Below are 19405 nucleotides of genomic sequence, written 5' to 3'. Positions count from 1 at the left end.
CCTTAGTGAGAGCCGCTGTGTGTTTCAAGGGTGTGCCCCCACTAAACAGAGCCCAAGGTACAGAAACAAAGACATTTATCAGGAGCTGGGGCTGGGGTCAGCAGTAGCACACTTGTCTGGCATGTGTGAGGCACTAGGTTTATAAATAAATAAAGGTCTATCAACAACCCCCCCCCTCAAAAAAAAAGACATTTATCAGGAGGTAGTTTTCGCCTGAAGCAGTCGCCCACGGCCCCCTTCCTCCCACAGCCCCCCCATCCCCCAGGCTCCTCCCACAGCCCCTCATCTTCTCCAGGCTCCTCCCACAGCCCCTCATCTTCTCCAGGCTCCTCCCACAGCCCCTCATCTTCTCCAGGTTCCTCCCACGCCCCCCCCCATCTTCTCCAGGCTCTTTCCAAAGGCTCCTCCCACGGTCCTCCAGCTCCCACAGCTCCACCGACCGGCTGCTCCTACAGCTGCTCCCACCGTTCCACCCACGGGCTCTCCCACGGATTCTCCCACGGGGTTCTCCCAGGGGCTTCCCGGCGTCTGCGTATCGGACGGGACGCGCGTCCCGCAGAGCACACTGGGAGCGGTAGTTCTGCGCTACACTCCATCGCGCACGCGCTCTCTGCCGTGCCGCCCTGCTCTTTGTCCTTCGCTGCCCGGAGGCTTGCGCGCTGGTCGCTGTGTCCTTGGGGCTTCGGTGGCCCGCGCTGGGTTGTGTATTTCTGCGTCTGGTTGGGCGGCGCGACAATGTTGGGGGATCCGGGAGACGAGCCGGCTGAGGGGAGGTGGTGTCTGCGACGGGCGGCAGGGCGGGGCGGGTGCGCGGGCGAGAATCCGGGGGCGAGTCCGGGGGCGCGCGGCGGGGCGGGGCGGGGCGGGAATGCGGGCGGGAGCCGGGGGCGCGCGGAGGCCGGGCTAGATCGCGGGCGGCCGCTGCGCTCTGTAGGTGACCTGGCAGAGACTGACCCTGGCGGGCCCTTCTTGGCCTGAAGTCGGCTCTGGGTTTGATACTGGCTTCCCTTTTCATCGAAGAGACTTTTGCCGTTGTGAAACCTGCTGCTGACTGTGCCTTTGTTTCAGCCGGTGGTGCTGGTCTGACATCGCTCTGCTGGCAGGTTGTTTTGTTGAAGTCAAGGACTTAATTCAGGATGTGTGCTTTTATCAGTTATGATAAATATGAAATGTGTGATGGGTTTCAAGCATTTTAATAAACATTAAAAAGAGCGTTATTCCTGATACATGACCGAAGGTAGTCGCCTTGGTGCCTTTATAGTCAGCAAACGTAGGTACGCTTTTTAATGCGTCTTACTTTTTTATATTTACTTAAAAAAAAAAAACAAGATTGAGAACATGCTGCTTTAAGTCATAACGGCATATCATTGCTATCTTTCCTTAAAATGTTTTGTTCAAAGTGGGGAATTTAAACTTACTCCGGGAGTTCTCATCAGGCTCCTGATGACTTGTCTGTTTCTCTTGCTTTTGTTCCTAGTCTGTAGCGGAGATACCAGTTCTGCATATGGGACTGTGTTGCACCTGTGCCCTGAGTGTAGACAGAGCAGAGAAGGCCTTTGCCTACTCCACCCCTCTGTCTTGCGGTGGGTGATCACAGGCTCTGAACAGAACTGCATAGGTCCAGGGCCCAGGTGTGAGGCTTCCTGGCATCGTGGTACATGTTGGGAAAGAGGTGAACCTCTTTGTTACACACACACACACACACACACACACACTCACTCTCTTTCTCTCTCTCTCACCAGAGATTGAACCTAGGCGTCCTCTACCACTGAGCTACATCCCGGTATCCAGGTCCTTTTTTGCTTTGAAATAGGGTTTCCCAAGTCGATGAGGCTGGTGTCAAACTTGCAATGGATCCTCCTGCCTCAGTCTGCTGACTCCCAAATCTCTGGGATTCAAAGTGCCTGTCTCCTTGCTGTTCTCTGTACTGGGTTTTCTACACTGGGTTTTGTGGGGAAAAATCATCTGGTGCATGGCAAGTAAGTTACTTTTTCTTCTCTGCCTTTCTTGGATATTCTCTTAGAATTCGAAGAAGCCTGGAACTGTAGGATGAAAATGCAAGTTGCCCCTCCCTTTCAAAGATGCACGTGAGAGCTGCTATCACAGGGAGCAATGTATTGTTCGCAGGAAACTGCCACGGTGAAAAAATGAAGCCAATGAAATTAAAATGAGCCACATTCTGCAGTGAGGGGCTTAGACTTCTTTTGCTGAGGGGGTAAGTGAGGACTGACTATCAGAGAGTTAGTTCAGGGATAACTCCTCCTTCAAGGTCCAACATTGTAAATTTTTGTTTCACTGAGTAAAGGCAGGTCTAGAGTCTACAGAGTAACAAATATCAGACTCCACCCCCCCCCCCCCCCNCCCTCTTCTTCCCTCCCCTTTCCTTCCCTCCTTTCTTCTTTTTTTGATGATACTGGAGATTGAACCCAGAGCCTCATGCGTTGAATCTTTTTATTTGTTATTTTGAGACAGCATATTGCTGAGTTGTCCAGGCTGCCTCAACTTGTGATCCTCTTGCTTCAGCCTCCTGAGTAGCTGGGATTACAGGTGTGTGTGACCACACCTAGTTTTAGAAATATTTTAAAACTACCCAGATTGCTTATCACATCCCTTTCACCTAAAATTCTCAATCTTTGATATTCTCCGCATGAAATATAACTCATTTTCACGGATCTCTCCTTTTGACAAATTCTCAGTGAAATCTGACTAACCCTCACCAAGTAGACTTTTACAAGCTTATAAAGGAAGTTGAAATTACACTGTGAATTCAGCCATCTGCGAAGAAAATGATTTGAATGATAAAGAGATTTATTGTTTACATTGTCATAATTTTATTCTGTGAAACTAAGTGAAAGCATAATGCAAAGAAAATTAGGTTTCTTGTGGAGTATCTTCTTGGTTCATGGTATATCTGTGTGTGTGTGTGTGCACATGTGCGGGCTATAATTTCCTAATTGCTCAGAGATTTTACTTATTTTTATACCTGGGATTGAATCTGGGACTTTGTGCATTAGCACTGTGCCACTGGTCTACATCTTGGCACTTTTTATTCTATTTGAGACATGGTCTTACCAAGTTGCCCAGGCTGGCTTTGAATTTATGATCTTCCTTTCTTAGCTTCTCAAGTAGCTGGGATTACAGATGTAAACCACAATGACCTGCTAGGTTGTTTCCTCCCCCTTCTCCTCCTCCTGTTCTTCCTTCCTCTTCTTCCTCTTCTTCCCCCTCCCTTTCCCCTCTTCTTCCCTCCCCTTTCCTTCCCTCCTTTCTTCTTTTTTTGATGATACTGGAGATTGAACCCAGGGCCTCTCACATGTTAGGCAAGCCCTCTACCACCAAGCTATATCCCTAGCTTCCTCAATCTCTTAAGAATGTTATCTGTAGCCAGTGTGGTCACAGATGTCTGTAATTCCAGCTACTGGGGCGGGGGAGGGGCAGCTGAGGCAGGAGGATTCCAAGTTTGAGGTTAGCTTCAGCAACTTAGTGAGACACAGTCTCAAAATTAGTTCAGAGGTAGAACACCCCTGGGTTCAGTCTCTGGTACCACCACCTAAATAAATAAATAAATAAATAAATAAATAAATAAAAGTAAATAATAAAATAAAATAAAATAATAGTGGCTAGATTAGCAATAGGAGTTACTTGTAATGTTTTTCTTGTATACATTTAAAAATGTTGTCATAATTTTACTTTTGCAACAATAGTTACTGCTAATATTTGTTTAATGGTAACTGCTAGTTGCTGGTCTCAAATGCATGTGTTATCACAGTTTAGGATATAAATAAGTTGCTTCTATAACTGAGAGAAATCTGTCCTCCTGAGGTGGCACTGAAATTTGGGTCACAAAAAGATATGTAAATGAAGAGCTTTTTTTTTTTTTAAATTTTTTTTAGTTGTCAATGGACCTTTGTTTTATATACTTATTTTATTTTTATTTTTATTCTAATATGTATGACAGCAGAGTGTATTACAATTCATATTACACATATAGAACACAATTTTTCATATCTCTGGTTGTATACAGAGTATATTCACACCATTCATGCCTTCATGTATGTACTTATGGTAATAATGTCCATCTCATTCCACCATCTTTTTTACCCCCTTGCCTTCCCTTCCTCTCCCACCCCTTTTCCCTATCTAGAGTTCGTCTAATCTTCCCATGCTCCCGCTCCCAACCTCATTATGAATTAGCTTCCTTATATCAGAGAAAATATTCAGCATTTGGTTTTTTGGAATTGGCTAAATTCACTTATTATTATATTCTCCAACTCCATCCATATACCTGCAAATGCCATGATTTTATTCTCTTTTATTGCTGAGTAATGTTCCATTGTGTATATATACCACATTTTCTTTATCCATTCATCTGCTAAAGGGCATCTAGGTTGGTCCCACAGCTTAGCTATTGTTAATTGTGCTGCTATAAACATTGATGTGGCTGTTTTACTATAGTATGTTGATTTTAAGTCCTTTGGGTATAGACCAAGGAGTGGGATAGCTGGGTCAAACGTGGTTCCATTCCCAGCTTTCCAAGGAATCTCCATACTGCTTTTCATATTGGTTGCACCAATTTGCAATCCCACCAGCAATATATGAGTGTGCCTTTTCCCCCACATCCTTGCCAACACTTATTGTTGTTTGTATTCTTAATAGCTACCATCCTGACTGGAGTGAGATGAAATCTTAGAATAGTTTTGATTTGCGTTTCTCTAATTGCTAGAGATGATGGACATTTTTTCATATATTTGTTGATTGATTGTATATCTTCTTCTGAGAAGTGTCTATTCAGTTCCTTGGCCCATTTGTTGATTGGGCTATTTGTTTTCTTGGTATTTAGCTTTTTGAGTTCTTTATATATTCTAGAGCTTAGAGTTCTATCTGATGTGCAAGTGGTAAAAATTTGCTCCCAAAATGTAGGCTCTCTCTTCACCTCATTGATAGTTTCTTTTGCTGAGAAGCTTTTTAATTTGAATCCATCCCATTTATTGATTTTTGATTTTTAATTCTTCTGCTATAGGAGTCTTATTAAAGAAGTTAGGGCCTAATTCCACATGATGGATATTAGGGTCTATTTTTTCTTCTGATAGGCACAGTGCCTCTGGTTTAATTCCTAGGTCCTTGATCCACTTTGAATTGAATTTTGTGTATGGTGATAGATAGGGGTTTAATTTCATTTTGTTGCATATGGATTTTTGAGAATTGAACCCAGTGCCTCACACATGTCAGGCAATTGATCTACCATGGAGCCACAACCCCAGCCCTTTTGTTTGTTTTTGTTGCTGTTTGTCTACCAGGGATTGAATCCAGGGGCAATTAACTACTGACCTACATCCCCAGCTCATTTTTTTTTTTATTCTTTTTTTTTAAAATTTTTATTATTGATGGATATTTATTTATTTATTTACTTATATGTGGTACTGAGAATTGAATCCAGTGCCTCACACATGCTAGGCAAGCACTCTACTACTGAGTCACAACCCCAGCCCCATATTTTTTCTTTTGAGACAGTGTCTCATAAGTTTCTCATGGCCTTGCTAAATTGCTGAGGCTGGCTTTGAACTTATTACCCTCCTGCCTCACTCTTCTGAGCCACTGGGATTATAGGCAAGATGTTGTTTCTTTTTTTTTTTTAAAGTCTGGTAACATTTTTTATTTTTACTTTTGTAGTTGCAGAGGGACAGCATACATTTATTTTATTTGTTTATTTTTATATGGTGCTGAGAATTGAATCCAGTGTCTCACAGGTACTAGCAAGTACTCTGCCACTGAGATACAGCCCCAGCCCCAAGAGGTTGGTTTTTTAAGATGATTTAGGAGTGATGCAGTTTGTTCTTCATTTGAGTTTTTATGGGAATAAGTGACAGAATGTGTGCATGGAAAGAAGAGCTAATTCCAGAATTTATGGTGTATGTGTGTATACATAACTACATAAATATACACAAATGACAAATGATGTGATGATATTAGTGGTAAATACCTTGAACACAATTGAAAGGAGAGAAGACATTGTAATTCTCCTTTTTTTTTTTTTTTCAAATTTGTTACTGGGGATTGAACCCCAGGGCACTTTACCACTGAGCCACATCCACTGTCATTTTGTTTTATATAAAGTGGGGACTATATTAAATTCCTTACAGGGTTGTCCATGAGAATTGAAAACTGTCCTGCGTATTGTCTTATGTGTAGGAAGCACCAGTGTGTTAGTTGTTACTGTTACAAGGTCCCCTTGTCTTCATCTTACCTCTCATTTGTCAGTCTATGTCTGCTTTATCCTTACCAGTTAAGCTCAGAAGGCAAGAAAGGAAAAAAAAAAAAAATGAAGGAATAGTAAGTGTAAGAACCATAATAAATGTGTGTTGAATTTATCAGGAAAAAGGTTATTTGGATCAAATAATAGGTCTGAGCTCTGAGCTGTTGGGATAAACAATGCTGAAATTTTAAATGTAATTGCATGAAGAATGACAGAAACTCACAAAGGAGTACTGATGCCACCAGAGAGGTGAATGGTAAGGCAGAAAGCATCTGGGCTTTGGAGTGTCCTCCAGAAGCATGTGGCCTCTGTGCAGACCTCAACAGAACCACAGGAGCTGGAGACTGTAACACGTTTCCTTCAGAAACTGATAATCAGCTATAGACAAAATAAAGGAATGCAGGAAGAACATGGAGGATTTTAAGGGACACTATGGCTCAGGTAAAGTTCACTTTTGTAAAACTCAGGTAGCCAATAAAGGGAAGGAGTTGATTAAGACTGAGGTCTGGGGGCTGAGGTTGTGGCTCAGTGGTAGAGCGCTTGCCTTGCATGTGTGGGGCACTGTGTTTGATCCTCAGCACCACATAAATAAATAAAATAAAGGTATTGTGTCCATCTACAACTAATCGTTTAAAAAATAAAAGACTGAGATCTGTTTTAATTTAAATCACATAAGCTTTGAAAATTTTTATCTGCCTAAAACAGAGTTATCTTTTTTGCTTTAAAGGATTTTTAAAAGTGACTTGCACATTGGTGTCCACAGTGAATTTTAAATTAAACTCAGAATTATTTTAATTATGATACTTGTGTCTGTTTGTGGAGACACAGACTTGTGATGTATTTTACTATGTGCTGCTTGTGTTCCTGTGAAGCTTATTTAAACTATATAGCAAACACACCTGGCTTTACATGTCATACATTCCTAGTTTCTAAAAGAGGAAGAAAATATTTGTGCAAAGTATGACATAGACTAACTAAAAAGAATGCATTTGGTGAACATCCCAGTTGAAGTGCATTTGTCTCTGCATCCACAGATCCTGGATCCCCGCCATTAAGCCTGCTCATGTGAACTAAGGGAGGAGTTCCTGCAGCTAGAGATCACTCACAGTGTAGAAGATCTTGCCAAGAGCTTACCCCAGATTTTGGGGCAGAGGCAGAAGAGACAAGAGCAGAACAGATCTCACACTTGTGAATCCTCTTGCACAGGCAACAGAAAATGACCACACTACAGGTGAGTTGATGGTTCATTCCTCATTATTTTTCCAGGGGGTTAGAAGAGGTATACAAGTCTTCCATAAAAAGAAAAGTATGAGTAGTGAAGAAATCAGGAGGGAAATAGTCTCAGAATAGAAGCTTGGGATTGGGGTAAAATTGGACCGGTGCCTTCAGAAGGTCTTAAGGTTTTAATATTTATAAGCTATAGTGTCCCATTTGATTATTATGTTTGAACTGCAAAATTGGCTCTCACATTTTTAAATACTTTTTATTTATTTTAATTAGGTATATATGACAGCAGAATGCATTTTGATTCATTTTGGTATACAATTGTAGCACAACTTTTCATTTCTCTGGTTATACAAGATGTAGTGTCACACCACATGTGCAGACATACATGTACCTAGGGTTTGTCTTGTTCCACCATCTTTCCTGCCCCCATGCCTCCTCCCCACCCTTCCCTCCCCTTTACACAATCATATTTCTTCCATTTTTCCCATGCCCCACCTCATTATGGATCAGCATCCACTTATCAGAGAGAACATTTGGCTTTTGTTTTTTTGGGGGGATTGACTTACTTCACTTACCATGATATTCTCCAACTCTGACCATTTACCTGAAAATGCCATAATTTTATTATCTTTTAATGCTGAGTAATATTTAATTGTGTATATATATCACATTTTCTTTATCCATTCATCTGCTAAAGGGCATCTAGGTTGGTCCCACAGCTTAGCTATTGTTAATTGTGCTGCTATAAACATTGATGTGGCTGTTTTACTATAGTATGTTGATTTTAAGTCCTTTGGGTATAGACCAAGGAGTGGGATAGCTGGGTCAAACGTGGTTCCATTCCCAGCTTTCCAAGGAATCTCCATACTGCTTTTCATATTGGTTGCACCAATTTGCAATCCCACCAGCAATATATGAGTGTGCCTTTTCCCCCACATCCTTGCCAACACTTATTGTTGTTTGTATTCTTAATAGCTACCATCCTGACTGGAGTGAGATGAAATCTTAGAATAGTTTTGATTTGCGTTTCTCTAATTGCTAGAGATGATGGACATTTTTTCATATATTTGTTGATTGATTGTATATCTTCTTCTGAGAAGTGTCTATTCAGTTCCTTGGCCCATTTGTTGATAGGGTTGTTTGTTTTTTTTTTTGGTGTTAAGTTTTTGAGTTCTTCATACATTCTAGAGCTTAGAGTTCTATCTGATGTGCAAGTGGTAAAAATTTGTTCCCAAAATGTATGCTCTCTCTTCACCTCATTGATTGTTTCTTTTGCTGAGAAGAAGCTTTTTAGTTTGAATCCATCCCATTTATTAATTCTTGATTTTATTTCTTGCGTTTTAGGGATCTTATTAAGGACGTCGCAGCCTAATTTGACATGATGAATATTTGGGCCTACTTTTTCCTCTATTAGTTGCAGGGTCTCTGGTCTAATTCTTAGGTCCTTGATCCACTTTGAGTTGAGTTTTGTGTATGGTGAGAAATAGGCATTTAGTTTCATTTTTGCTGCATATAGATTTCTAGTTTTCCCACTACCATTTGTTGAAGAGGCTATCTTTTCTCCAATGTATGTTTTTGGCTCCTTTTTGTAGTATGAGATAACCGTATTTATGTGGGTTTATCTCTGTGTCTTCTATTCTGTACCATTGATATACAGGTCTATTTTGCTGCCAATACCATGCCTTTTTGTTACTGTAGCTCTGTAGTATAGTTTAAGGTCTGGTATTGTGATGCCTCCTGCTTCACTCTTGCCAAGGAGTACATTGGTTATTCTGAGTCTCTTATTTTTCTAAATGAATTTCATGATTGCTTCATTTGTTTCTATAAGAAATGACATTGGGATTTTAATTGGGATTGCATTGAATCTGTATAGCGCTTTGAATATTATGGCCATTTTTTTTTTGTATTTTATTAGAGACATGGTCTCACTGGGTTGCTTAGCGCCTCACTGTTGCTGATGCTGGCTTTGAATATGCAATCCTTCTCTCTCAACCTCCCAAGCCACTGGGATTACAGGTGTGCGCCACCACTCCTGGCTCTGTTTTGACAATATGAATTTTGCCTATCCAAGGGCATAGGAGATCTTTTCATCTTCTAAGGTCTTCTTCAATTTCTTTCTTTAGTATTCTGTGGTTTTGATTGTAGAAGTCTTTCACCTCTTTTCTTAAGTTGATTTCCAAGTATTTTATTTTATTTTGTGTTTGAGGCTATTGTGAATGGGGTAGTTTTCCTAATTTCTCTTTCGGAGGATTAATCACTGATGTATAGAAATGCATTTGATTTATGGGTATTGATTTTATTTCCTGCTACTTTGCTGAATTCATTTATTAATTCTAGAAGTTTCTGGTGGAGTTTTTTGGGTCCTCTAATTATAGAATCATCTCTCCAGCAAATAATGATAGTTTGAGTTCTTCTTTTTCTATTTGTATCCCTTTAATGTCTGTCTAATTGCTCTGGCTAGAGTTTCAAGAGCTTTGTTGAATAGAAGTCATAAAAGAGGGCATCCCTGCCTTCTTGGCTCTCAAGTTTTTGACAGTTATAATGATATGTGAATGTTGATATAAGTTGCACTATTCAAAGGAAAAAGCAAACTGATCATAGAAAGTATTTCTTGATCATTAGGTTTTTTTTTTTTTTCTTTTTCCTTGATGAAGAATTTAAATAAATAATATCATGGGTAATGTTCTCAATAGAAACAGTGTAGTAAATGCACGTGGGTGCTTTGCTTTATTCTGAGGGAGTGTGAGTTAAACCCAGGCCTTTCACGTTAGGCACATACTCTATTGCAGAGCTACATCCCCAGCCTAAAATCCACAGATGAGGGGTATTTTTCATAGTATTCCTCAGAGTGTGATTGGAGGTCAGAATGCCAAAGTGGGACTTAGTGAGTGATGACTATAAGTGCTGGAGATCCGCCCAGGGCCTGTGCATGCTGGGATGCACTCTGCCATAGCTACATCCTCAGCCAACCATAACTATTAGTTCATTTGCCCTTTTATATTGTAAAGCCCAATTCATATGAAATGTATATAAATGTAAAACTATTTAATGAATTATTATCAAGTGGTTATGCATGAAATCACCTCTCAGGTCCAGGAATAAAATATTCCTACTCCAATGAGGATTTGCCTGTACCCTCTCCCAATTAGCCTCTTTCTTACATCTTCATTGGGTTCGAGAGCAAGGGTCTGCTGGCCTTGTAAAGTGATTGTGAAGTTTGCTCTCTTTCTATGTTCTCTGAAAAAATTTGAGACCATTTTATTTATCCTTTAAATGTTTGGAAGAATGGAAGAATTCACCATGGAAGCCACCTAGATCTTGAGTTTACTTTGAAGGAGGGTTCTAAATTGTGGGGTCAATTCTTTAACAATTATAGGATTAATTCAGATTTTGTTTCTTTATGTGTCATTTTGGGTATGTTGTTTCTTGGGAAGTACAGCTACTTCATCTCTTCATCTAGGTTGTCTAATAAGTTTACATAAATTTATTCATGATTAGGGGTTTTTTTTGGTGAATTTTTTTTTTTTTTTTTTTTTTTTAGTTGTAGATGGACACATGCCTTTGTTTATTTATTTTTTATGTGGTGTGGAGGATCGAACCCAGTGCCTCACACATGCTAGGTGAGCACTCCATTACTGAGCCACAACCCCAGCCCCATAATATCTTTTTAACAGTTTTGCTGATATATGATCTCAAAAACATCTCCTCACTTTGATGTACAGTCGAGTGAGTTTTAAGTAAATTTTCATTGTATAACCATTGTTACAGTTCAGTTCTAGAAGATTTCCATCACCAAAGAAAATTCTGAGTGACATTTGTGGCAGTTTCCACTCTTCCTCACAGCCTGAGGCAGCTGCTAATTTGCTTACTCTGTCGATTTGCCTTTTTAGGGCATTTCATGTCAATGGATTTATGTAATATGTAGTCTTTGTGTCTGGTGTCTTAATTAGCTTAATGCTTTTGTGGTTCATCCATGTAAGCATGTTAGAAATTCATCTTTTAGTTGACAGATTGTAGTTCCTTGTATTGCTTTATCCATTCAGTAGTTGGTGGGTATTTGTGTTGCTTTCTCCTCTTGTTGTGAGCGTGCTGAAATGAACAGCCACGGGCAGGCTTCAGTGTCCACATGTGCTCTTGTTTCTCTTTGTCCATAACCAAGAGTGGCACTGTGAATTGTGCAGCAAAATCATATTTACCTTGTAGGAAGCAGCTGTGGTTCCTCGTGTCTGGGTCAGCTCACACTCCTGCCAGAGCATGGTTGCAGTTTCTCCACATCCTGTCCTTCATGGGATGTCTTGATTATCACCATTTAGGGAATGTGAAGTGGTGTCTTACTAGGGTTTTGCTTTGTATTTCCTTCATGGCTAATGATCCTTTGTGTGTTTAGTAGCTATTCCTATACCTTTTTTAAAAAATATCTTTATTTTTTATTTATTTATTTTTATGTGGTGCTGCTGAGGATCACACCCAGGGCCTCACCTGTGTGAGGCAAGCACTCTATGGCTGAGTCACAACCCCAGCCTTCCTGTATCTTTTTGATGAATTATATTCAGATATTCTGCCTCTATTTTAATTGGGTTGTCTTTTTATTATTCATTATTATAAGAGTTGTCTGGTCAAGATTTTTATCAGAAATCTGTACCCTGACCCCACCACAGGCTGTGTTTTGTCATATCTGTTTTTTTGTGGGGGAAGAGGGTACTGGCAGTTGAACTCAGGCACTTTACCATTGACCAGTACCCCTAGCCCTTTAAAAAAATATTTTTTAAGAATCTTCAGAAGTTGTTGCAGTAATTCACTTGCAGGTCAGCATGAGAAAGAAAGAAGAAGCAGAGCAAGCAAAGCAGCAGCAGAAAAAAAAGCCCTTTATTGTATACAAGCAATCTTTTTATAGTATTGTGAACAAAGAAAGCAGCCTTCCAACAGCAATAAATCAGGTCTTTCAGCTAATTAAACATAGCATACAGAAGTTTTACTTTCTAGTCAGAAGTGACCCGCTTCTCATGGCTAATCTATTCTCGGCCTGGAGCATGCCGAACTCTGCTCTTGTTAAGAACAGATAATAAAATTTTTCTTAGCGCCCTCCTAGCCCACTTGGCAGAACATCCCGTTTGCAGGCAAGTCCTCCCAAGGACAGTAGACACCTCGTTTTCAAGCATGTCCGCTGTTACCTATCTATACCTTGACAGAATATCCCATTTGGAGGTAGACTCCATCAAGGACAGTAATAGTAACGCAGTCACATCTGATTCTCTATAAGAAGTGTCTCACTAAATTGCTTGAACTTGTGTTTTCTGACATTTAAATGTTTTAAATTTCATTTTATGCTCAAGTGGGATTGTAGAGTGCCATCATTTAGTGCCCTTTCCTTTCTTTCTTATAAGATGCTTTACATACTGCATCTGTGTATATTAACACCTCTGTCAGACAATGTGAAGTTTTGCCATCAGTCATCATGTGAACACCGATGAACCTGAGAGAACATTGGCCTGTGTTTGCCCAGATCTCTACCATGGTTGTTGTTTTTCTAAGTCACTCTAGTACCATTTCCCTTCTCTTTGAGAACCTCCCACTGGTAATTCTTGTAGAACAGGTTTGTTGGGTTTGAATTATCTTAGCTTTCTTTCATAAGAAAAGTTGTTTCATCATTATTCTTGATGAATATATATATTTTGTGGTGCTGGGGATTGAACTCAGGGCCTTGTGCATGCGGGGCAAGCTGTCTACCAACTGAGCTGTATCCCCAGCCCCCTGATGAATATTCAAGCTAGAAACAGAATTCTGTGTTTACAGGTCTCTCCTTTTTGCATTTGGAAACATTTTACTCTGCTGAGTTGTTCTGATCCTAGCAACTCAGGAGGCTGAGGTAGGAGGATCACAAGTTCAAAGCCAGCTTCAGCAACTTAGCAAGACTTTGTCTCAAAATAAAAAGAGTTGGGGATATGGCTTAGTGGTTAACTGTCCTTGGATTCAAGCCCCTGTACTCCCACCCCATCACCACTCCTTGAAACAAGAAATATTCCACTCCCTTCTGGCTTCAGCTTTCTAATAGAAACTTTCAGCTACTTGAATTGCTGTTCCCTATGAATGATGCCATATTTTTATTTCATGAATTTGTTTGTATTTGTCTATTTTGGGGTCTACTGAGCTGCTTCAGTCTAGGCTTATACCTTTTGCTGGTTTTAGGGAGCATTTGGCTGTCATCTCTGGAAATTCTTATCTGTGGTGCTGTTTTCTGTTCTGGGATATTGTGCCACTCATCTTGTTTCCCAAGCTCTGTAAATTTAGGGGTCGACTCTACTTGGGATTGAACCCTAAGGCCCTCTACACTGAGCTGCATCCACAATCAATCAATCAATCAATCTCAATCTCTCTCTCTCTCTCTCTCTCTCTCTCTCTCTCTCTCTCTTTTGAGACAGGGTCTAGCTGAGTTGTCCAGGCTGGCCTTGAACTTTTGATTCTCCTGTCTTAGCCCCCAGTATCTGGGATCACAGGTGTGCACCAAAATACCTGGCAAGCTCTGTCAGGTTTTTTTTTTTTTTTTAATTGTTTTTAGATATTGATGGAGCTTTTTTTTAAAATTCATTTTTATTTATATGTGGTGCTGAGAGTCAAATCAAGTGCCTCACACATGCTAGGCAAGTACTCTACCACTGAGCCACAACCCAGCTCCTCTGTCAGTTTTAAGTCTTTCTCCATCTGTTATTCAGAGTGGATGGTTTTGTTGATTAGTCTTCAGATTCACTGACACTCTCAAGGTGAACAGTGTGCATTTGGTGACACACTTCTTGGGTTTAAAAAAATTTTTTTCTTAATGATGGCATTCTTCATTTTTAAGATTTGTGTTTTTCTTTGATCTCAGGAGACTAGGACAAGAATTCATCTTGTTCAGTCATCTTTTGAAAACCTGCCTTTGGACGTGTTATCTTCCTTTCTGTAAAGTCTTTCATGGCTAACTGTCAGCAGTAAGACGTGTGTTATTTTTTATTTTATCTTATTTTTTTTGTAATTGCTTGATTTTATTTTACACCAGGTGGTGGGCACAAAGCAATCTTCCTTAATAAAATTGACAATTAGCTTCATTTAGAACATTTCTAATCACATTAAAAAGAAAGGATTTATCTTACCATTTGTTCTGCAATCCAAATAAATATACAATAGCTTGGAAAACAACATTTAGAAAACAAAAGCTAATGTAAAAAGACAGATTAAAACAACCAGAACCGTGCAGATGGCACAGATTTAACATTTTCTTACTGCATCATCAGTGTCAGGAATCTGTCCCTTCAGCTGGCTCCATTGCTGGGATTTAAAGAATTGCTTTTATTTCCTTGTTTCATTTCACCTTCTGGATCCATCCAATATTTTCTAATATCAATTAGAACTTTCCCTTTAAAATCTTGAACACTGAGCTGGGCATGGTGGTGCTCACCTGTAATCCCAGCAGTTCTGGGAGGTCGAGGCAGGAGGATTGTGAATTCAAAGCCAGCCTCAGTAGCTTGGCAAGACCCTGTCTCAAAATAAAATAATGAAGAAGCAGGGGATGTAGCTTGGTGGTAGAGCAGTTGCCTGGAGTGCACAAACTCTGACTGTAATCTTAGGTATCACTCCTGTCCACCTGTCCCCTCCAGAAAAAAGAAAAAAACCCAGAGGGACGTAGTAGGTGTCTGTGTGACGTGTAGTTGTGAGAGCAGTGTGTCGAGCCGGGTATACCTCTCCAGGATCAGGCAGTGATGACCACCTCCGGCTCACTGGGATTGTGCTCTTCCAGGAATCATTCTCCTTTGAAGATCTATGTGTGGCCTTTAGCCAAAAGGAATGGCTGTTACTGGGTCCCCATCAGAAGGCCTTGTACAAGGATGTCATGCTGGAGAACTACCACGTCCTAGTGTCACTGGGTAAGAAAAGATTCCTCAGGGACCTCAGAGTATGTCCAATGCATTGCTTTTCTCTTTTTTAATAAAGTTGCTTAATGCTTCTGAATTTTTTAATGATTTTGGACCAGAATTTAGGAAATAAAAGTCTTGGATTATGTTGGCAAGAAAGTATCTGGATCCCACCTTCCCAATAATGAAACCTTAAGTTTGTTGTCAGAAACCTAACTGATGAGTAGTGGTGACAGTGGTGGGTGTCTGCCGTGTGCTGTGCTGCATACTGCACACCCCAGGTGCATCGCAGGAGGGAGTCCACCAGTTTAGGCAGTGGAGCAGTCCTGCGTGGTAGGTACCCTTTTTTCCTGAGAAGAAAATTGAGGCAAAGAGAAGTAAAGTAACTGTCCCAGTGACTGAGAGCAAGAAGGCCAAAGAGCCTGGAGTTGAACCCTGTGGTGTGGCTCCAGAGACAGTGCCGAATGGAGCAGTCAAAGATCCTTAGACCTGTTCACCACAGGGGCAGCTGTTGTCATGACTCCTGAGAATTGTCTGTTGAGATGAAGACCCCCTGTTAAGCCCTGCTGCTTCCTTAGAGGCCCTGAAGCCCAGGAGCCAGAACCATGCCCTTGGTGATTTCCCCCCAACAGGCTATGAAGTTATGAAGCCAGATGTCATCTTCAAGTTGGAGCAAGGCGAAGAGCCATGGGTGGGAGATGGAGACACTCCACGTTCAGACTCTTCAGGTGAGTGTGAGAGAACCTGGAGGTGGGCGGAAGTAGAAGTCCAGCCACAGTGAGTAGTATTGGTCTGGAACCTTTGAAATCTGCTCTTTTCAAAATCCCTATATCTGTGTGGTGATTTGGAGCAGTTGACGACAGCTACTCAGAAAAATCCCAGTCAGATGTGGCTTCTTGGTTTGCAGTTTAGGATTAAACGTGTCTTCTTCCTCATAGTCCTGATGTTATTCCCTGCCTTGGAATCCAGGGCTCATACTTGTTGTGTGATCTGCTCTCCTTTGGTGTGTGTGATCTGTCCTTCTTTCCCCTGTGGTCAAAGATAACCTGCTTGTGCATTCCAGCATTTTAATTTTCCCTTCAATATTGGAGCAGCTTGTGAAGCCCTCTGTTCAGAATCACTTACTAAAAAATGGAGCCACCACCCGTCCCAGACATTGCCTCTTCAAATAGGTCCTGTTTGTGTTTTCTCTGGATTAGACCATGGAGTGTAAGGAGAATCTCTTCCTCCCATTCTTCCTTATTGTTGTTTTTACTTTTATTTATCTTTATATATTTACAGTACTGAGAACTGGAACTAGGGGTGCTGTACCACTGAGGTGTGTTGCTAGCCCTTTTAAATTTTCATTTTTAGACAGGTCTTGCTACTTTTCCCAGGCTGGCCTTGAACTTTCAATTTTCCTGCTTTAGCTATCATTTTTAAATGTTCTGCTCTTTGGGAGAAAAATATCTTTTGAAAGTCTTCCCTCCTCAACTCCCACTTAAATTTTTTTTTTGGTTGGGGGGTACCAGGGATTGCACTTAGGGGCACTCAACCACTGAGCTACATTCCCAGCCCTATTTTATTAGAGACAGGGTTCTCACTGAGTTGCTTAGCACCTTGCCAAATTGCTGAGGCTGGCTTTGGACTTGCGATCCTCCTGCCTCCGCCTTCCAAGCCTCTGGGATTACAGGTGTGCGCCACCACACCCGGCCCTCAACTTCCACCTAAATGTCTCATTGCTGAAGTTCTCAAAATGTTAGATGGATTGGATTCTGAATTTTCATAAGTTATCTTCAATAATACCATTGTGCTTGATTTTGAAAACGCATACCACACACACTGAACAGTTAAACCTTATTCGTTGTCTTTTGTTTGACATTGGCTTAGGTTCTCCCAAAAGAAGATCCTGAAATGTGTATCTGATTGTAAGAATTTACTGGAGAAGGGGTCTCCTCCAGTGCACCAGGAGACTGGGGATATGAGAAGGCAGGGGCAGTGCCAATAAAAGGTGGGCAGCGGAGCTTGGTTCCTCTGAGAGCCCCCAGACACTGTTGCTGTACCTTCACCTTTGTCCCTTGGGGAACTTGGAAGCCCAGCCTTTCCCCTTTACTTCCCACCTCTGGTTCAGGACTGCTGTGACATTGTAAGTCCCCAGAACGTCCATGTCTCTACATGTGGACCATGCTTGCACCTACCCAAGAAAGGTTCCAGGTAGTGGAGAGTGCAAGTGTGTGGGTGGGCACCAGGTCAAGTATTCTCCAGATACTGTGCAGCACACCCTAGCTTTTACCTCTGTATTAAAATAATGCTTGTGGGCATAGACTAAATGGACACTGTGCATTTCATAACTGAAGCAGAGAAACAAAATTGCAGGCCTTTGCATCTACACATGCAAAAAAACACACAAAAAGCAAAAAAACAAAACAAAACAGGAACCAACCAAATAAAAAAATATTACAACACTAGGACCTAGTCTGGGATGGGACCTCAGAAAAGGGTGAGAACTATGTAGGCTGGAGTCCCAGAACATTTCACACAAGACAGCATAGACAGCTCCTGCAGCAAGGACTAAGAATCTGTGGATAGCTAGCAAAGCACAACAGGAAGTTCAGACACAGAGAATAAATGTTGCAAGTCCACAAATACTGAGAAATGTTGAAATGGGGCTGCCATAAATTTGCAGGGAAAGAAGAAAATAGACAAATGAGTAATATGCTGTCACACTGGAGAGCCCTTGGAACAAAACGTTACACCCTTTGGTCAAGTTCAGAGAACACCTGCACTCTCCTCTATCTGGAACCTTTCTTGCACCTTTCTTAGGCAAGCACTCTACTAGTGAGCCACAGCCCCAGCCCTGGAAAGACTGATTTTGTCTCAGGGCCTCAGAATTTCAGTCCATGGTTGGCTGGCTCCATTGCTCTGAGTCTGATGTGAGGTAGAACATCATGGTAGAAGGTTGTGTCAGAGGAAAGCAGCTCTGCTTATGGCAGTTGGGAAGCAGAGAGATGAGGGTGGGATTGGGGAGAAGGTGAACCATTTCAGGGCATGCCCCCAGAGATCTGCTTCCTCCAATCAGTCCCTACTTTCCAATCATCCACACAGCTGCCAATGGATTAATCCACTGGTGAGGTCAGAACCATCATGATCCCTTACAGCCTCAAAGCCCCACCTCTGAAACTTGCTGCATTGGAGACCATGCTTTCATCACAAGACTTTGGGGGACATTCCAGATGCAAACTGTGACACTTGGTTAAGAAGATGTTGGGCTGGGGTTGTGGCTCAGTGGTAGAGCACTCACTTAGACTGTGTGAGGCACTGGGTTCAATCCTCAGCACCACATAAAAATAAATAAATAAATAAATGAAATAAAGTTATTTTGTCCATCTACAACTAAAAAAAAAGTGACGTGTAGCTGGCTTTTATTTTTTAAATTTTTTTAAAAATATTTTTTAGTTGTCCAATAAAGGTTTATTTCACTTATCTATTTTTATGTGGTACAGGGGATTGAACCCAGGATCTTGCATAAGTGAGGCAAGCACTCTACTGCTGAGCCATAACCCCAGCCCCTTATTTTTTAAACTTTTTGTTCAGCATTTAAACATTGAATGTTCATATTTCATTGCAAGGCAGCACATAATTAATTGTCAAAATTATTTATGCAAACAGGGATTGCATATAGGTGTCCACAAGACCACCCCATGTTCAGAGTCATAAGAGAGGCTCCAAGGCCTATAGCTACTTGGCCTGTAGCTGCCCTATGGTTGGGGTTTATTTCTGTACCTTAATGAGACTGGATCATAGGAAGAGGCCCAGGCAGAGTCTAAAGGAACCAGTGTACTAGCTTCCCATGACCTCCTTGGGACCACATGGTACACTCTCCTGCAGAAACATGTAGTAGCAACTGGCGTCCAGTTTGCCTGCCTAGGGAAGCCCATTAGGGCCTCACTGCCCATAGTCTTCTTGGAGTTGGCAGGTATGGCTCTGTCCCCCTGTGCTGACAGGTCCCAGCAGTCTTAACTGCAGGTGTGCAGTCCAGGGGGAGCTGGCAGGTATGGCT

The 19405-nt window shown here is 41.4% G+C and overlaps 1 protein-coding gene across 14 annotated transcripts in view; it reads left to right on the top strand.

Annotated features, from left to right (window-relative positions):
• Znf84 (zinc finger protein 84) overlaps positions 1-19405 on the top strand; it is a 50691-nt gene that overhangs the window by 24702 nt on the left and 6584 nt on the right. Inside the window, exons 1-6 of one of the 14 annotated variants that reach the window (XM_048785847.1) lie at positions 636-773; positions 1478-1583; positions 2024-2215; positions 7288-7484; positions 15252-15378; positions 15999-16094. In XM_048785847.1, the coding sequence (XP_048641804.1) occupies positions 7470-7484; positions 15252-15378; positions 15999-16094 (238 nt within the window). In that variant the 5' untranslated portion in view covers positions 636-773; positions 1478-1583; positions 2024-2215; positions 7288-7469. Of the gene's footprint in view, positions 1-634; positions 774-1068; positions 2216-7287; positions 7485-15251; positions 15379-15998; positions 16095-17235; positions 17492-19405 lie in introns of those variants that run through there. The other 13 variants (XM_015505576.2, XM_048785849.1, XM_048785845.1 and 10 more) reach the window with 13 other exon arrangements.

This window comes from Marmota marmota, unplaced genomic scaffold (genome assembly GCF_001458135.2).
Source record: "Marmota marmota marmota unplaced genomic scaffold, marMar, whole genome shotgun sequence".
NCBI lineage: Eukaryota > Metazoa > Chordata > Mammalia > Rodentia > Sciuridae > Marmota > Marmota marmota.
This window is presented reverse-complemented; position numbering and strand designations above follow the sequence as displayed.